At 33.6% G+C, this 19502-nt stretch overlaps 2 protein-coding genes, 1 long non-coding RNA gene and 1 other non-coding gene across 4 annotated transcripts; 2 read left to right on the top strand and 2 right to left on the bottom strand.

Annotated features, from left to right (window-relative positions):
• Positions 1-5098: 5098 nt before the first annotated feature.
• On the bottom strand, positions 5099-6762 carry LOC127901535 (uncharacterized). The gene is made up of 3 exons (XR_008053775.1): positions 6616-6762; positions 5836-6033; positions 5099-5487 (listed from the first exon to the last, which is right to left on the bottom strand). It is a non-coding gene; the product is annotated as an uncharacterized LOC127901535 (long non-coding RNA).
• Positions 6763-6798: 36 nt separating this feature from the next.
• Positions 6799-7723, top strand: LOC102630659 (uncharacterized). Its single transcript, XM_006477710.4, has 2 exons — positions 6799-7133; positions 7326-7723. The coding sequence occupies exons 1-2, from the start codon at positions 6938-6940 to the stop codon at positions 7526-7528; spliced, it is 399 nt and encodes a 132-aa protein (XP_006477773.2). The 5' UTR covers positions 6799-6937; the 3' UTR covers positions 7529-7723.
• Positions 7724-11549: 3826 nt separating this feature from the next.
• On the top strand, positions 11550-14811 carry LOC102631054 (uncharacterized). Its single transcript, XM_006477711.4, has 4 exons — positions 11550-11885; positions 12143-12538; positions 13435-13849; positions 14214-14811. The coding sequence occupies exons 1-4, from the start codon at positions 11639-11641 to the stop codon at positions 14413-14415; spliced, it is 1260 nt and encodes a 419-aa protein (XP_006477774.2). The 5' UTR covers positions 11550-11638; the 3' UTR covers positions 14416-14811.
• A 1360-nt stretch (positions 14812-16171) lies between these two features.
• Positions 16172-16252, bottom strand: TRNAL-CAG (transfer RNA leucine (anticodon CAG)). The gene has a single exon. It is a non-coding gene; the product is annotated as a tRNA-Leu (tRNA).
• Positions 16253-19502: the final 3250 nt, after the last annotated feature.

Below are 19502 nucleotides of genomic sequence, written 5' to 3'. Positions count from 1 at the left end.
GTAAGGTAGTTGAACTACTAAAACCTAGCTATTAAGGTGTTTGATAACACTTGTAGCTGGACTTTGGCAACTTATTAAAATTTTTTCCCAACTTCTACTCCACAACTGTAGTTTTTACTCTACAGCAGCTGCAACTTAAAAGTTACAACACCTCACTCCCAAACACACCCTAAGCCCCTCACTACCGATTTCGTTTTTGTTTTCATACACACTCATTTTTTCCAACAATTTTTTTTTAGTTTTTCTTCAATTATCGAATATACATATTTGCTGTAAATTTTTTATATTTAGTTTTTCTTCACAGATAATTGAGTGTGTGTGATTGTGTCTTGTGCGTTCATTAAAAATGGTGAAAAAATACATATTTGTATAATTATAGAATTAATGGTTAAGTTAGTGTCTGATCAATGAGAAAGAGAAATAAATTATAGGGGTAGACAAAACCGAATCTAAAAAAATCGGTTCGATTTGATTTTTTGATTTTGATTATAGGGGTGGGCACTAACTTGTGAAACCGACCCAACTCATCTGATTTTTTGCTGGTTGGTTTGGGTTGATAAAATGTATGGGTTAGGTTGTTAAATCTTCAATCCACACTATTTGTAGGTTGGGTTGGCTTGGCTTGAAAATTTTGAACTCAACCCAACTCGTCAACCCATGTATGTGTATGTATATGTATATGTGTGTGTGTGTGTTATTATATAAATTTTGATATTTAGTGTTTTGTATTAAACAATACTTTAAATTTATGTACTAATAATTTGATTGTTGAATTTTGAAATGTTGGATTTGTTGTACGGATTTTAATATTTGTGTTTTTTTAATTTTCTAATTTATTTATTTATTTTTGTTTAAACTAAAAAAAATGAACTTTTTCAAAAGTCCAATCCAACTCGCAGTTTCACAAGTTCAGTTGGGTTGGGTTGAATTTTTTCAACCCGTTCTATTAGCGGGTTGATATTCAACTTGACTCAACCCGACCCGCGTCCACTCCTATTTGATTCGATATATTTTAATTAAAAGCCGATATACTTTAAAATGAACCGAACCAAATCATTCGGTTCGATTTGGTTCAAAATTTTCAGAACTGAAATTGAACCAATTTCAAATGGCCTTCTTTTTAATCATCTTGTAATTTACTAATTTACAGATAGGTTTAGATGGGATAAGATTTAAAGAAAAGAATTGTCCTTTCATGAGACTTTTATTAAATCATTTTTTTTTCATTTACACCCACTATTAATTAATTAATTTTTTATTTATGATTTACTTAAAATTTATTTTTATTTATTACCTATGATCTAATTAAATTAGTTACTTTTACTTCTACTAACTCTTGAGATTAAATTTTCATTACTTGTATATTTAATAATTTATCAATAAAATTAACCATTTAATAATTTATTGCATTATTTGATTGTACTAAATTTAATAATCACTAATATAATGTTAAAAATAATCATGAAAATTAATAATACCATTTATTAATTGATTTTATATAATATTTTTAAATATTTGATAAAAATTAATTAAAAATTTAATTTTTTATGTATTTTTATTTGTTTATTATATTATGACTACGCAATAACTTATTTATAATATATTTAAATTTCTCATTAATTACTTTTTTAAATTTATTTTAACTATGATTATAATATAACTTAATATGGTTTAATCCGGTAATGTACCAAACATGAGACTATATAATGTAATCCAACTTAATTCAATCAAACTTAATCAAGTCCAATCTTAATAATTAGTTTAATTTAATCATACGTGCCAAACGTAACCTGCGAGGATAATACTTTTTTATTGAATGTTGTTAAAATGACCTATTGAATGTTGTTAAAATGACCACAAATAGAAGTATGTTGACTAAGAAATTAGGTGGTAAATAACCAATTTCCTCTTTGGAAACTTTTCTAGATGTAGGATCAATCGCACAGTCTTTTTGAAAGATTATGTTTAATTAAGTACATAATTTCACACAATCTCTCTTATTATACTTGTCCTTCCTCTGTTTTGTCCTGCCAAAATCCTAAAAGTTTTAATAACATCTAATAAACCATAGGCAAGTGGCATTTGATTGTTCTCTGTTCACCATCAAGAAGCCAAAATTCACACACACTTCAATCTTATTTACACTAGGTTCAGTTTGATTTTTAATAAAATCAAACTGAATCTAATCAATTTGAAGGAACTTGTACCGAGCTGAACCCAAAATTTGGTACATTTTGTTTCATTTCTACTTGGTTTGATTCGAAAATTTGGTTTGTTTTACTTATTTAATTTTATTTTCTCCTTTAAAGCGAACTGATAACTGAGCTTAGGAAATTTCAAATCGAACCTATATGATTACATCCAAACGCCCTATGCTAATTCACATGGAACTACAAAATTACACTACATGTCTATGATCCAATTATAATATTGTTCATTGGATCATTTATGTGCACAAATGATATGGTACATAATTGTTTTATTATCACTAAGGGTGGGCAAATAAATCCTGACCCTAAAAAAATCGAATCGAACTAGTAATTTAGTTAGGTTTGTAAAAAAAAAAAAGGTTTAATTATTTAAATAAAAAACTTTCTTAAAAATCAAATAACTGAAAAAAATAAAAATTTAAAAGTAAAAAAATAATAAACCAATTGAGTTCAATTTTATTTCATAATCTTAAATAAGTTTATTCGGTTTATCTCAGTTCGATAAAAAATCAATTAAATCAAACCAAACCAAATCGGATTTAATATGTTATAAGCTTTTTAAACCGACTTTTGGTATAAGCCGAACATATTTCACATGGTTCAATTTGATTCGATTAAAATTAATAGCACATTCTCTCTTCCTTAATTCTCTTAATTAATTCAACGTACCAAATCAAATATCATTGGATCCATCTAAGAAAAAGAAACAAAAATAGTTTATAACACGGACATATATATATGAAAACGACTATTGTTTCAAGTTAAATACAAGTAACTTGATAATCAAACACATGCATAAATAAACTAATTGTTTTTTCTCCAATTGGCTTCGGCCCATGTCCAACTAACTTAATAATCCAACCGTCTTTGCTGGGGAACCATCATACTCCACATTCAATGCCTTGAAAAAGCTAAATTAAAGTTCCGGGCAATTTTCAGAAACCTCCCCTGATGTTTGATATAATTTCACTTAGATGGCGAGTTTAATTGTATTCTCACTTACCTCCCCTGCCGTTAGTATACATACGGTTTGACCGTTAGTGGACGAGGGTAAATATGTAAAAGACAAGGTAAAATTATAAAAAAATCAAATAACAATAAAAAAATGGTTTAAAATCTATTGGACAATTGTATTAACCGATTAGACACAATATCCATTGTGTAAAAGAGTGCATTTCTCTTTCTCTTCTCTTTCCCCAGCACAAAAAAACAGTGGCTGTCAATCTCTCACCATTTTCACTCCACTCACCTACTCTCATCTGCTGGAACAAAAAGAAATACACATTAAGAGCATACATAACCCATGAAGAAGAAAAACGTAGGTGGTCGGAGAATGCCACCGACCGGTGACGATCAACGGCGACTGGAAGATGCCACTGTTATTGGAGTTTGTAAGAGGTTAATTACTTTATGAAAGTCTAAAATTTATAAATACCTTTGGTTTTCTTGTTTTTGGAGTTTTATAAGTGGTTGTTGGTTGTGTTTCATTTGTCTTGTTCATGGGTTGGTGGTGGAAAAATTGATTAAAAGGAGAATGAGTTTAGCCATATGTGGTCATAAGTTGAAAAAATTTAATTATTAGTTATTTTATGTTTATGATTTACACCATACATAGTGTAATAAGGTTATAAAGCCAAAAATTTGTTATTGTTATGCAAATGGGTGTGTAAAATAGAAGTAGTCTTAGCTGCAATTTTTATTTTTCCCGCCAAAGTTTGCTTAAGTTGATATATTTATGAATTTACAGTGTTTGTGTGCGCCAGTCGCAGAAACATAGTTTCTGCGTTTTTGGGTGACAAGTTTGTCTCCTGTGCGACAAGTTTGAGGGATTTGATGATACAACACCTTTTCAGTATGAGCAAGGCAATTGAGATGTCGTATCATCTTTTTGTACTCAGTCATATGCACAAGATTGAGTTTTTGTATATTTTGTATAAATGTTATACTAACATAGTGACAATACCATGTATAAAGTATAACTCAACTATCTATCATGGCACACTGTTACTGTAGTTATTATTTTTGTTCTTTTTGTATATATGGGCGACTGCTAGATGTATAGGCTGATGAAATTCAGTCAAATTGTAATTGTGATCAACTGTAAGCTGCAGAAATGCATATGTAACTATTATTTAAGTGATAGTGTCAGTTCTTATTAGTGTTATTTTTCAATTTAATTAACTGATATTAATGTTTTTTTAGGTTTCAGCATAAATTAAAATGTTTGTTATTTGTATTGTCGGTTGGGTGACAAACAACTTGATGGAGAGTATAGTATATTGCTGAGAGAAGTAAATTATATTTTTGTAGTTTTTTTATTTCACCTCCAGGCAAACATTCTGAAATTTGGGGAGACAACGATGTCGCACGGGAGACAACAACTTGTCTCCCCAAATTTCAGAATAGTTGCTTCGAAATTGCAAAAACAAACATTCTGATATTTGGGGAGACAACACTGTCGCACGGGAGACAACAGCTTGTCTCCCTAAATTTCAGAATGCTTGTTTCAAAATTGCAAAAATAAGCATTCTGAAATTTGGGGAGACAAACATTGTCGCACGGGAGACAACAGTTTGTCTCCCTAAATTTCAGAATACTTATTTCGATATTGCAAAAACAAGCATTCTGAAATTTAATGAGACAAGCGGTTGTCTCCCGTGCAACATTGTTGTCTCCCCAAATTTCAGAATGTTTGCTTGGAGGTGAAATAAAAAACTACAAAAACATAATATACTTCTCTCAGTAATAGACTATACTCTCCATCAAGTTGTTTGTCACCCAACCGACAATACAAATAACAAACATTTTAATTTATGCTGAAGCCTACAAAACATTAATATCAATTAATTAAATTGGAAAATAACACTAATAAGAACTGACACTATCACTTAAATAATAGTTACATGTGCATTTCTGCAGCTTACAGTTGATCACAATTACAATTTGACTGAATTTTATCAGCCTATACATCTAGCAGTCGCCCATATATACAAAAAGAACAAAAATAATAACTACAGTAATAGTGTGCCATGATAGATAGTTGAGTTATACTTTATACATGGTATTGTCACTATGTTAGTGTAACATTTATACAAAATATACAAAAACTCAATCTTGTGCGTATGACTGAGTACAAAAAGATGATACGACATCTCAATTGCCTTGCTCGTATTGAAAAGGTGTTGTATCATCAAATCCCTCAAACTTGTCGCATGGGAGACAAACTTGTCACCCAAAAATGCAGAAACTGTGTTTCTGCGGCGGGCACACACAAATACTGCAAATTCATAAACATATCAACTTAAGCAAACTTTGGCGGGAAAAATAAAAATTGCAGCTAAGACTACTTCTATTTTACACACCCATTTGCATAACAATAACAAATTTTTGGCTTTATAGCCTTATTACACTATGTATGGTGTAAATCACAAACATAAAATAATTAATAATTAAAATTTTCAACTCATGGCCACATATGGTTAAATTCATTCTCCTTTTAATCAATTTTTCCACCACCAACCCATGAACAAGACAAATGAAACACAACCAACAACCACTTATAAAACTCCAAAAACAAGAAAACCAAAGGTATTTATAAATTTTAGACTTTCATAAAGTAACTAACCTCTTACAAACTCCAATAACAGTGGCATCTTCCGGTTGCCATTGATCGTCACCGGTCAGTGGCCTTCTCCGACTACCTACGTTTTTCTTCTTCATGGGTTATGTATGCTCTTGATGTGTATTTCTTTTTGTTCCAGCAGATGAGAGTAGGTGAGTGGAGTGAAAATGGTGAGAGATTGACAGCCACTGCTTTTTTGTGCTGGGGAAAGAGAAGAGAAAGAAAAATGCACTCTTTTACACAATGGATATTGTGTCTAATCAGTTAATACAATTGTCCAATAGATTTTAAACCATTTTTTTATTGTTATTTAATTTTTTTATAATTTTACCTTGTCTTTTACATATTTACCCTCGTCAACTAACGGTCAAACCGTATGTATACTAACGGTAGGGGAGGTAAGTGAGAATACAATCAAACTCGCCATCTAAGTGAAATTATATCAAACCTCAAGGGAGGTTTCTGAAAATTGACCTTAAAGTTCCCCGCTTAAGTGTTGTAGTAGCATATCGGTTTAAACAAAAAAACTCATTTGAGAGCCCAAATCTAAATTGAAAGGAAAAGTCTTCAGTAGCTCCACATTAACAACAAAACTTAACCCTCCTTCTAATCCAAAATCAAAAGCTTTGAACAACTGAAATTGTAAATCATATTATAAAATCAAAAACCCAGTTTCAGAAAATTCTAATTTAGAAAATCCATTTCATAGGATTAAATAAAATTAGAACTAGAAGAGTAAAATTAAAACTAGAGAGAGTGAAAAATATGGGGAAACTAACTAACCTTAGGCAGCATGTGATTGACAGATAGCAAGCGACGGATGGATTCAAGTCGTAAACAACCGAGCCGAATCTAAAAAACCGAAGCAAAACAATAAGATTTGGGTCGGCACCGGAACGTCTGTTTTCTGCCCACCTCTGTAGATGATGTGATGAATTCACATTATCTTTTGTCAGAGAAATGGCATATCCGCATATGACATGCGGCTTCATCGAATCCTTTTGGGTTGGGCTTTGATTCCGCAAACCCATAAGAGACCCAACAGCCGTATCAGAAAAGTAAAGTGCAAACTTGCAACGCGAGTGGCGTCGCGGCGACCAGGATCATGATGAGCATGAAACGGGTGGCGTTGTATGCTCGCAATTTTCTTAAGAACACGAACCCTAACTGTTCTTCTGTCAAATTATCCGCTTTCAGTCAGCCCAGATTCAGGTTCTACGCCTCCGAGTCCGATTCTTCAAAGCTGCCCAATACCCAAAATAATAGCGGCTCCATTGGTGTTGAGGATGTCAGCAGCCAAGGTAAAAGCTTTTGTTTTGAATTCAGTAATTGAGCCTGAGGAAAAAAAAAAAGAATTAGTACATGATGATTTCTGGTTATCTTTGATTTGGGTCTTTGATTTCTGTTAATTTAAGTTAATTTTCTGGGTTAGTTTGTTCAGATGTGCTTATGCGTTATTAGTTAATTACAAAATTAAATTTTGTTAATTGTAGAGCTGAAAAGCAGAATAGAGAAGTATTTGGAGGGTGACGAAGATGCCGTGCCATCAATCTTTGAAGCCATTTTGAGTAGAAAGTTGTCCGGGAAGCACGATCAAAGTGACGATGAATTGATGGAAGAGCTCCAAATTAGAACCAAGACTTCAGACAGGGATGCTAACGAAGAAGATGAGTTTGATTCTGGGTCTGACTCATGAACGCATCATCCTTACACCATTTGTATTGTTTGATCAATGTATTTTTGTACTTAGTTAATTAGTAAACTAATTTTGAAAACTATTACTTTTGGGATTTACGTGTAATTGATTTTTGTGTCTTGTTGATGATCCTCATTCATCTTCAATTTTGCCTGATGATGTAGAAACTTAACCCAAGTTTCAAACTTTTGTTTACTTGTTTGTTGTGGTTGAGATAACGTGGAATGACAATTGTCAATTGTCGATTGACAAAATAGTACTGGGGATTTGGATACAGTAATATTAGAGTCACTAATAATTTTGTACAAATTAATATGCACGAGCTTATGCAGAGACTGATTGAAAATTGATAGTAGTTATTTTTTTTTCAATTATGTGGACCGGTGATTGTTTCATAAAACTATTCTCTTCGTATCATATCAGTTAAGTGATTGTGTCTTTATCACTACTCGTTTGGATATATGGATCACCGTTCATTGGCCATGAACATTAATGTGTTATCATTAGATTTTAAATAGAGGGAAAATTATGTTTTCACTTTCAAAAAAATTGTTAAAAAAAAATTCTAGATAAAGAGACTCTTCTCTCTCATGAGTTTTCTCTCTCGGAGAAAGCTTGGAGAATATAAGACATAACTAAGCCTTTATGGATTATTAAATCACTCGTTCTCAGTGTTTTGGTGTTATTAATAGCCAAAGTTTTTTTTTTTTCCTTAAATGGTCTCATAGTAATTAAGGTGTTGGTAAATAGATCTATAAAAGCAGTTATGAAGACAGAAGAGTTAATTAGAAGATGTAAATCAATATCTTTAAAAGAGGTAGAAGAAAACAAAATTTTCCTTTAAAAGAAAGATGAAAGAAAAGGGGGTGCAAATGGTGGCTGGATGTTTGATAGGTAAAGTGCTACACACAAGAAGTGTCAATACAGAGGGGTTGAGAACTGCTTTGAACCAAGTGTGGCAAACAAAAAAAGAGGTGAAGATTGAAAAGATTGGAGAAAATATCTTTATCTTCAAGTTTGGAAATGAAGCGGACAAGAAAAGGATCCTTGCAGGAGGACCATGGCATTTTAATTAAGCATTGATTGTTCTCAAGGAACCGAATGGTATTGGGGAAATCTCATTGCAATTGTTCATGTTTTTACATGCTCTGGTGGGGTGTAAGTTTGCTCGAAAGGTCTGGAAGATGACAGAATTCTATGAGGAGATTAAGATGATGGCTCATCAGGACATGTTAAGTGTGCTGCAAGAGTTAGCTATGAAGAGAAGGAAGAAAGACAGAGCAAATATTTGCAATTTGCTGGGCAATATGGTACTCGAGGAACTGTTTCGTCATTGAAGGCAAGAAGGAAGATCCTCTGGTTTCTGCTACAAGAGCAGTAGCCATTGGGGAGTCATATAGGAGGGTAAAATCTGTTAAGAATAATGTTTTGGCTTTGCATCAGCAAAATGGGCAGCAAGATTGGAAGCCCTCTCCACCTGGTTGGTTCAAAGTGAATGTAGATGCGGCTACAAATTTTTCAAAGCAAATGGGAGGTCTTGGAGCAGTGGTCAGAAATTCAAATGGAGAAATTGTAGCTGCAGCAGCTTAGAGAATTGTTCTTAAAGGAAATGTTGCAGACATCGAGGCTGAAGCTGTGCTGTTTGGTATCCAAATAGCGAGGAAAGCAAATTGTGTCCATTTTGTTATTGAATCAGACTCAAAAGAAGTTGTGGAGCTTGTTCTGAACAGGAAGGGCAGCTTAGTTAAAATATCTTGGAACATAGAAGAAATTCAGGAATGTTTAAAAAGCCAGAACACGGCAACTATTCAATTTGTTCCAATAAGGTGTAATGTCATTACTCATAACTTAGCAAAGGTAGCTCTAGATCGTGAAGATCATGCCCTTTGGATAGGAAATTTTCCAATTTCCTCTGTTGATGTTTTTTTCCAGTTTTAATCAATGGAAAGATTTACTTTCTCATAAAAAAAAAAGCAAAGTGGCTAGTACTCAATACAGCTTTAACTCCCCCCAAGCAAAATTCAAACTAACCTAGGAGACTCAGCTTTCAAGAAGTCTGATTTCTTATAGGCCAAGTTGGGATCAAAACCTTCATTTATATGGAGAAGTATTTTGTGGGGAGGAAAGTCATACATAAAGGAATGCGATGGAGAATTGGCTCAGGGGATAAAATCAAAGTGTATAAAAGTCAACGGATTCCTAGACCACAGACTTTCAAACCCATTTCAATGCCAACTCTAGATATAGATTGTAAGGCATCATACTTAATTGATAACAACCAGTAGTGGAAAGAACATCTGATCCAGCAGCATTTTAATCCTGAAGATACAGAGCAAATTCTTAGAATTCCTCTTCCAACCCAGCCAGAACCAAATCAATTTTTATGGCATTATGATAAGAATGGCCAGTATTCTGTCAAAAGTAGGTACCAGGTAGCCTTGAGATTAAAACATTCTAATTTTCCAAGCTGCTTCAGCAAAAATTATTGTCATTGGAATGTAATTTGGTCTCCGGAGCTGCCTGAAAAAATTAAGATATTTGTGTGGAAGACCATAAATAATATGCTTCCAACAACTACAAATTTATGGAAGAAGAAAATCCTGAAAGATCCAACTTGTCCAGGATGCAAGATGAAGGCTGAGAGCATTATACATGCTGTAACGGAGTGTAAAATAACAGGGCAGATGTGGAAATTAACTCCTTTTAAAGAGGAAATACAACTATCGAGTTAATTTTTTGGGACAGATGTATGAGCTAGCAAAAAGGAGAACTAAAGAAGATCTGTGGTTGATAATAGCGCTATGGTGGGTAGCATGGTATGAAAGAAATCAGTTTGTGTTTGAGAAAAAGTTTCTAGATCCTCAGAGTGCAGCAGTTAAAGCAGAAGCTGTGGTGGAAGCATATGTAAGAGTTAAAATGTCCAAAGTGAATACGACAGCAAGGTCTGTAGCAGAGAGAAAGATGATTTGGCTTCCACCTCCTGAAGGCAGTTACAAGGTCAATGTTAATGCAGCAATCAAAGAATCACACCGAGCAAATTTGGGGGTGGTGATTAGAGATGAGAATGAAAGTGTCTTGCCTGTAGCTATTCAACAGATAATGTTCAATGGTGATATAGCACAAGTAGAAGCAACAACTGTTAATTTGGGGATACAGGTGGCAATGGATACAAAATGGACTCCTTTGATAATTGAACCTGATTGTAAATAAATTGTAGATTTGGTATCTCAGAAGAAAAGTAGTAGAACTGAGATATGTTGGATCATTGCCAAAATCCAAAACAAAATGAAAGGAGATAATATGGTTGCAATCCAGCACATTCCAAGAGAATGCAATGCAGCTGCTCATGCTTTAGCTAAAATAGCTCTAGCAAGTAATGATGATTGTATTTCGAGGGGATCTTTTCCTCCTCAAATCAAAGATGTAATCACTCTTTTGTTTTTAATGAAAGTAGCTCTTTCTATTAAAAACATTAAAAAAAAAAAATTGTTGCAAAGTTCCAATCTTTTAACTTCACTTTAGCCATTGAAGCTAAGAACTCCAAATCCCAATGTTGAACTCCAAATGCCAATGTTAAACTCCAAAATTCAGTCCAAATACAACAAGCAACCATTTTCTCTCTGGTTGTATGCTTGATGTTAATAATCATAATTGAATGAAGAAATCTATAATATGAATGAAAATAAAGGATAAAAAAATAGTAAGGGTATTTCAACTTTGTGGGGGAATTAATGGACCGCCTATTTTTAAATTGGGTTTTTTTTTTTTTTAAATTTATTTGGCAGAAATTCCTTTTAAAAGCCAATTTGCTCATTTTTTGTTGTGCTAATCAAGATTGATTTCAGCGCAATTTTAATTACATTATAACATATTAAATTTAACATTAGGAATAAAATCAAGAAACACTATTCGACTAAATTGTAAGTAATGGAAAGTAAGAACTTACATTAATTAGATTTTTACAAGCAAAAGTCTCCATATTAAAAGAAAATAATAAAATTGAGGAGCAAATCTTTGAATTGGTTATTTGGCAAACAGCCAAACAAGCCCTTAATGCGCTGATAAAATTGACAAACCCCTAAATCTAAAACCCTAGAAAGTGAAGTAACCATGAGACGAACTCTTCTGAGAAATGCTTCTCTTATCAGTCGCAACCTTCTTCACAATCCAAACCATAATCAACCATTCATCCCTCCACTCGCTGCTTCAACTCGGACCCAACTCAGACTTTACTCGTCCGACTCAAAAGACTCCTCCAATGACCAACGTGCCCCTGACCCCGCTCCCGAAACCGCACTTACAGCACAAACCCAGAAGAAAGATGTCTCCATTGATGTTGAGGATGTGAGTAACAAAGGTAACTGAAAAAGCCCAGAAGAAAGATTTGGACTGTTAGTAATTTGATGTGCATAATTTAGGAGTAATTTATCTATTTATTTGATTAACGTTTTTAAAATAATGTGATGTTTATAGTCATAGCATCGATGAATATGTTTTATTTGCAATTGAATTTACATTTCTCTCGGTCAAATTCTCAGCTTGTTTATGTTTTTACATGTCACTTTGGGTTTTATATTTTTAAGTGTTTGATCTGATACTTGTTTGGTCTCTCAGAGCTGAAAATGCGCATAGATAAGTATTTCAAAGGGGACGAAGAGGTGCTGCCATCGATTCTTGAAGCAATATTGCAGAGGAGATTGGTGGGGAAGCATGAGGAAACGGATGATGAGTTGACAGAAGAACTACAGTTGAAGCCTTTGGATGACGTCAAGGACCAAGAGTTTGAATCAGATTTTGAGGAGTTGTATGAGACTGATGAGGAGATTGATGATTTGTATAGCGCTAGGGACCATGTTGTAAAGAAGATGGTTAAGGATGAATACTTCAACATGGATGACAAGAAGTGGGATGAAATGATTGGTGAGGCGGTTCAGCATGGGTATTTAAAAGACACTAGGGAATGTGAGGAAATTCTTGAGGATATGCTGAGTTGGGACAAGCTCCTCCCTGGTATTTGTTCCTCTGTTAACTTTGTCATTGCCATATTATGAGATTTTTTCCAGTTCCTTAAATAAAAAGTAGTTTATTCTATTGTTCATCATCCTATCATTGTTTAGTGGTAACTTTTAAAATAAGAATATATTTACTTTAATATTGAATTTGGTAATCTTAGTGTCTTAATGTTTGCTTCAAATTAATGCTGAGAATCCTTGTGTTAATATGTATTCTAGAGTTGATACTTTTGTATATATTGCTTAGTAGTCTTGGCACTGTCTTGCCGGTCATGTAGCTGTAGTTAGCTGTTTACTACATTGCTAACTTCTCATACAATTAGCTTATGATATTCTGAATGTAATACAATTTAATTTTTTATCCCGTTAATGTCTTTAAGAATAATGCCTGTTATGAAATCCTTTTTCATTGGGGGGGGGGGGGGGGGTGGGGGGGAAGACCTATAATGGTTTCTGTTGGCAAACATATATTGGTAGAATAGCATGTTGTCTTTGTACTCTTTATGTTTTGGTGATACAGTGTGTCAACCAGAATCTGCTATGCCAAGGACACTGACATCATGAGTTATAGTTGTCATGCATTCTACATGTTGGTGATAGTAATGCCATTACAATCTTTCTTAAAACTTGAGATTCTGCTCTAATTTCATGTTCTGACACTTCCACTGATTTTCATATATTTGCCGTGTTCTGTTAAATGATTACAGTTTTTAGTATTTTCTGCGTCTAATGTTGTGAGCACATAGTATGTAGTTAAAAAGCATTCACTTCTTTAATTATTTTTTGTTCATATCTTTTTTTGAAAAGTTATACAAATATCAATGACACGGTAATTGCATTAGTAAATTTACATTTGCATCCAATGGGTTTTCTCAAACTTCAATTCTCTTACAGATGATATGAAAAAAAAGGTGGAGCAAAAGTTCAATGAGTTGGGGGACATGTGTGAAAGTGGGGAGCTTGAACCAGAACAGGCATATGAGCTATTTAAGAAGTTTGAGGATGAGGTAGTTGCTGAATATATGAAACAGGTGGGAACAGAGGAGCCCCCAAAATATGATTTTCCTGCTGTGCCGGACACAAAAAAGGACATTGATGATCCACCGGGAGAGGGGCCAATTCTTAGGTGGGTAACACGGGCAGTCTTTGCTCCTGGTGGTGATGCCTGGCATCCCAAAAATAGAAAAGTAAAAATGTCTGTTACTGTGAAAGAACTTGGGCTTTCAAAATATCAATTCCGTCGCCTGCGGGAACTGGTTGGGAAAAGGTATCATCCAGGGAAAGATGAGCTTACCATCACTAGTGAGAGGTAAAGTCAACATATGACTAATCATTATGACATTTTTTTTTTTTTGGTTTTTTGGTCTATGTTGCTCCTTGTGATCTTTCTGCAACCTCAATACGAAAGTACTTTCTATACTAAATCATGTCTTTGTTGTCATAAACAAAACGAAATATGGAATTTACTTGTAACTGTCAAATTCAATCACAAGCCAAGGGTTTTTGCTTTAATGAACTACTAATAATTTCTGCACCAAAATAGTCCTTGCTGTCTTGGTAGAAAATTCTAATGCTGCTGCCTGCTCATTTGCTTCCCATCTTTACTTTGGCAGTGACATTATGTGCATTTTTATGCAGTAGGAATAATGATAAAACCATTTTTTTTTTTTCAGGTTTGAACATAGGGAGGAAAACAGGAAAGATTGCCTTAGGACTCTCTTTTCTCTCATTGAAGAAGCTGGGAAAGCAAATAAAATGGTGGATGATGCTCGTGCTTCTTATGTCAAGGATAGACTCAGAGCCAATCCAGCGTTCATGGAAAGGCTGCGTGCAAAGGTTTTGAGTTCGAAAGGGTCTAACTCAATCCATGCATAAATTTTTGAATACCAACCTCTCTGGTATGTGGAGAAACAATTCCAGGTTGACGACATTAGTTAATGAATATTAATTTTGTGGCAATATCTCCTCTTGCAAATTTAGGTGCACGATATTTTTCAACATGATTTGCAGGCATCATTATATGTTGTTACTTGTTACGGGCTAGTTCAGCTTACCGGCATACGTTCTTTTGCTGATTAATTTGCTGGGATGCTTTCGTTTCTTGTTAAGGTTAATGTGCTTTATGTGAAGTATGAAGCATGAAGCATGAAGCATGAAGCATGAAGCTTCCTACTTTATTCTTTAAGATTAAGAGATGATTTTATGTATATTATTTGATTTCAATAAGATTCTTTTAACCCACCAAGATCGATGGAAAAATGTTTTGTGCTAGTTGCAATTATACTTGCATATTGTTACAAGTTTTACGGTAAGTATAGTACCATTTTGGTATACATTGTGTATTATTCTTGGACCTATAAGTCGTTTTGAAAGGATGGAGGTGCTGTTCATGGTGACCTTCGATAACTGTCTTAATTTATACAAAAGAAGTTAAAGAGAAGCAAAAGATAGGGAAGAAAATTGCAGCAAGCTGAAAGATTCAGCACATATATCACCGAATAAGGTCGCTTGGAATTCTGGAATAGTATAAAGATATGGTACTTGAAAGAGAGACGGAAAGTGGCCTAATTCTCAAGGAATCAAGCATGTGAAAAGCATTAAAGACATATTCCCCAACTTCGGTACCAAGTTTCTGAAAGAGGAAAAAGAAGTTTTTCAAAATAGGGGGAAAGAAGAACCAGCTAGTTGATTAAGGTTAGTTTTACAGAAGAACACCTCCCAAGTTTGCACATGTATTCAGAGCCATAATTACAGGCAACCATCAACGGCCGTGACTATGCAGCAGTGGTTTCTGCATGATTCTGGTGACAATAGTGAAAATGGAAAGCAGGTTTCTCCTATAAGAGGAAAGTCGGTGTAAAATGAAGGCGGCAAGACCTACAGCTACATCTTGTTCTGCCGCATTCAAGAATTCCAAATTCTGCAGTAAAGTTATAGAGTTTGCATGTAGTGCTTGTTTATTTTGTGTTTGTTGCCCGTTATCATTTGCTTGCTGCTGCATCAAGCTACCGTGCAAGATCGGATGGCGAGCTACACAGCGTGCAGTGCAATGGGCTGCTTGTGCATCGAAGAAAAGGATTTTTGCAGCGTATTCATCATTTTCCGACATTGATTCCGATAGCATGCCGTGTAAATCACACGCATGCTCAAAGGAATCGGGTCCTCCGATCCAAAAAATAGGATGACAAATAGGCTTGAATAGTTGCAATGTGAAGGCAAAGTTTGTTTTTGATTATCAGTTCAATGTTACCAAGTTTTTGCCACTTTAGTACGTTTTCCTCAGCAATTAGCTTGATAAATTACTTTAGAAGAGAGATTCTTGCTTTGAAAACTAATATTTTCATGATGAAGATAGAGAGATTCGTGCAGTAGGTGCAAAGAATTGCTTAGCTTCTTCATTCATATTAGTAAACTAATCTTGATAGTGCAAAAAGCTGACGCAGATACTTTCAAAAGTGATTACTGGGAGAAATAAAATTAATGAAATCTATTAATTAAAGTATTTATGAGAAAATGAGTTTAAATTTTTTAAATGCTACATATTTTTCATTTTTGTATGCATTAGTCAATAAATTAAGATCGTAAAATGTGATGCGACCCACCGAACCCAAAAATCGAAAAAAACTCATTTTGTCAAGAATGGGATTCGAACCCATGCCCTTTCGGACCAGTACCTGAAACTGGCGCCTTAGACCAACTCGGCCATCTTGACGTTGGTGGTAGGCTCCGCATTTATTTAATTTAATTATTACCAATTAAAATATTGTGAGCACTTGATAAGATAAATTCATCCATACTCTAAGACACAGGTTTAACAGAAGAAAGATAAATTTTATGAAGAACGAGTGCACTTGTTGGCTATGGCCAAAATTAATTCTTTTATTCTTTTCTACTTTATTGATGATCAATCATTCTGTTGTATTTGTCTAGATAAAAACTTGTAAAATGAGAGACAATAATAATCAATTTACATGTGATAATGTTTAAATGTATCTTTTTTTTTTTTTTAATAAAGAAGTTCTTTTTTCCTTTGTTTTCTTTGGTTTTGGTATGACATGTGAACCAAAACTTTTGGCTAAAATGGATCGGGTGAACGAAATAGACCCACGAAAGTGATGACACAGATTCAAAGAATATGGAATGCTCATCAATCATCATAGAACATGGAGCTAGATTAGCTTTTTTTATTAGATCATAATCTTCACTAGTGCTGTGCTGCTTTGGAAAATTTTAGTCTTCATTTTGTTTTCTGAAGCATTACAATAAAATGCAAAATTGTATAAGCTTCTCACAGCATAAAAAATTGATTGTAATTCATAATTAGTTACTAAGACCTCTTCTGTGATGATGATCACATATCATTCATCATTTCATTGACAAGAATTCAATGCTGATATGAGTTTTGTCGTGGATCTTATAAAAAAAAAGATGTGATTTATAATTAGATAATTAAATCTCAACTTTAAAATATTATAAATACATTCAACGAAGGCCTTCGGCTACCAAAACAAAACAAATTCTACTAACTTCAACACTTAGAGCGAGGTTTATTTGCATATTATGAAGAAGCTGTAAAATTCATGCACCACAACCTGCACCGCAACCGCCGCCACAACCAGCGGTGCAGCCGGCACCGTAAAGGTTGGAATCATCGGCTGAAGAAGTTTTTCCTTTGGATGCACCTTCTGCACAAGCAAAGATTATGGCTGGTAATAGAGAAAGAGTGAGCAAAGCTGCTAAGATGAATACACAAGCTCTTGCCAGACCATCAGCAGCACCTTCTCCATTCACAGTGATGATATACTCTGTCAATAATTGTCTCACCATCTACTCTATCTCTCTGTGATGATCACTGGTGATAAGCTTTGTGTGTGGGGAAGTGAGCTTCTCCTACAACAAAGGCTTTTTTATAGAAGCCCTAAGTCAATGAGTCAAGCAATAAATGTGGCTCTGATATAATTGCACATGTAAAACTTTATACTTTTATAAAATTCATAATCCTAAGTGTCCTCAATATTGTCGTTGTCGTATACTCTTCTCTCAAAATTCTAATTTTTCAGTTATACTTAAAACGTAGAAGTTTTTTATTACCTATCCAAATTTTGTGTGTATATAATACATCATAATTTAGGATTTGCATTCAGTGTTATTGAGCTTTTTACTAACAATTTAGAAAGATATATTTGTTAGTTATTGGATAAAAATATAAAATTAATTAAACCTTAATCATATATTGCGATAGATACATATGTAGTAAAAAATTATAAAGAGTTGAGTTATAATACACATGTAGTGAAAGATTATAAAGAGTTGGAGCACAGACTGTATAATTTAGCATTAGATCTAAATCTTATAATTTGAGAGTCAATAACAAAAAATTAAAGTTTTAATTAAAGTTTTAACTAAAAGATTAGTTTTCAATATATAAAGAGCCTTGAGAATTTATAACTAACAATAGCTAAATTGTAGTTGTTTTTTTAATGAATTTGACATGTGAAAAAAGTTCAGAACTCCAAACATTATACTTATAATTTTGTTTTATACCTTCTGCCACAGTATCTCAACCCCAAAGAGAAGAAATTAAATAGTGGCTTTAAGGTCCAAAACCACTTAGATCTCAATCTCTCTCAAACTATTTTAGGATTTAATAAAAACTTCATTGATTCGTCTCGCTTGCATTTGAATTGGCAGACACAACCATCGGAATTTTGACAATGGAGGTGGTGGGGTCAACACAGCCACTCTTTCTATGCATGCACATATAAAACTTTAATGATGGTTGGCAGCGCATTCACCCCCACTCTTTCTTGTCACAGTCTTGGTCAATAATAAAATTCTAAGAAACAGTGTTTTTTTTTTCCTTCCCCTAAAAGAGAATGAATTTGCTGTTTTTACATGGAAGTTTGTGGTAATGCACTAACAACGAACAAATATTGGCCACGATCTTCATTCTTTAATATTCATAATTATTAAATCAAAGACTTCAACTTTTTTTTCCCCCTTCTCTGATCTTGCCCTGGGAAGGCTAAAACTAGGCCAGTCTCATCTCATCCTTTATTTACTTGTGAAAAGGGTTTAAATAAACCTTATTAAAATTGTAACTATTTGCCATAGTGGGGGTTGTATTATAGCCTAGAAAAGAATAATATTACAATAATATTAATTGCATCGTGAGAGGGATTAAGAATTAGTTTTTGCTTCTATTATTGTACAAGTTCGATCGAAAGGGTTCTGTATCATGCTATAATTGTACTTTCATTTTCCTCCATGTGTTTTCTAATTTTTTTTTAAATTTTTTTTTTTTGTCTTTGTTTCATTGGAGCATCAAAGGACAAAAAAGGTGCCACTTGTAAGTTCTAGATCTAAATTAAGATTGGAATTTAACGAAACGGCACCCACTTATGACAAGAGTAGTAATAGGAATTAACTAATTAATAACATTTATCCTTAAATGATAGTCTAGTTGGTTGGCCTCTAATCGTAAAAGTAAGAGGTTAGCATGTTCGATTACAAGGAATAATTTAATATTCACAGTGAGATGGGATAGCGTATGTATGATTGACAAAAAGGTAAATATTAACTGATGACCATTTGCAAAATATTTAAATGTGCGCTGAAGGTTATGAACATCACTGCTATATATTCTCTCTGGGCAGGAAAAACAGTAGACCTAACAAAACAATTTTGTCGTTTTAAATTGTTCGAGACATTTTGTTATTTCAGTGGATAATAAATCACTTAACTATAGTATTGGAATAATGCTACGATTACGTAGTTGTAAAACATAGTTTTGTTTACACTTGGTATTCGACGTGTCATTAATTTCTTGATAAATGATGTGATGTTATCATATTAATAGTTAAAAAATTAATTATTGGGGCTGTGATAGAATATTTAGATTTCTAACAAATTAATTATTGGAGCTGGGATAGAATATTTAGATTTCTAACTTAAAAGATTAG

Source organism: Citrus sinensis, chromosome 3 (genome assembly GCF_022201045.2).
Source record: "Citrus sinensis cultivar Valencia sweet orange chromosome 3, DVS_A1.0, whole genome shotgun sequence".
Classification (NCBI taxonomy): domain Eukaryota; kingdom Viridiplantae; phylum Streptophyta; class Magnoliopsida; order Sapindales; family Rutaceae; genus Citrus; species Citrus sinensis.
Note: the sequence above shows the minus strand (reverse complement) of the source record. Positions and strands in the feature narration are given on the sequence as shown.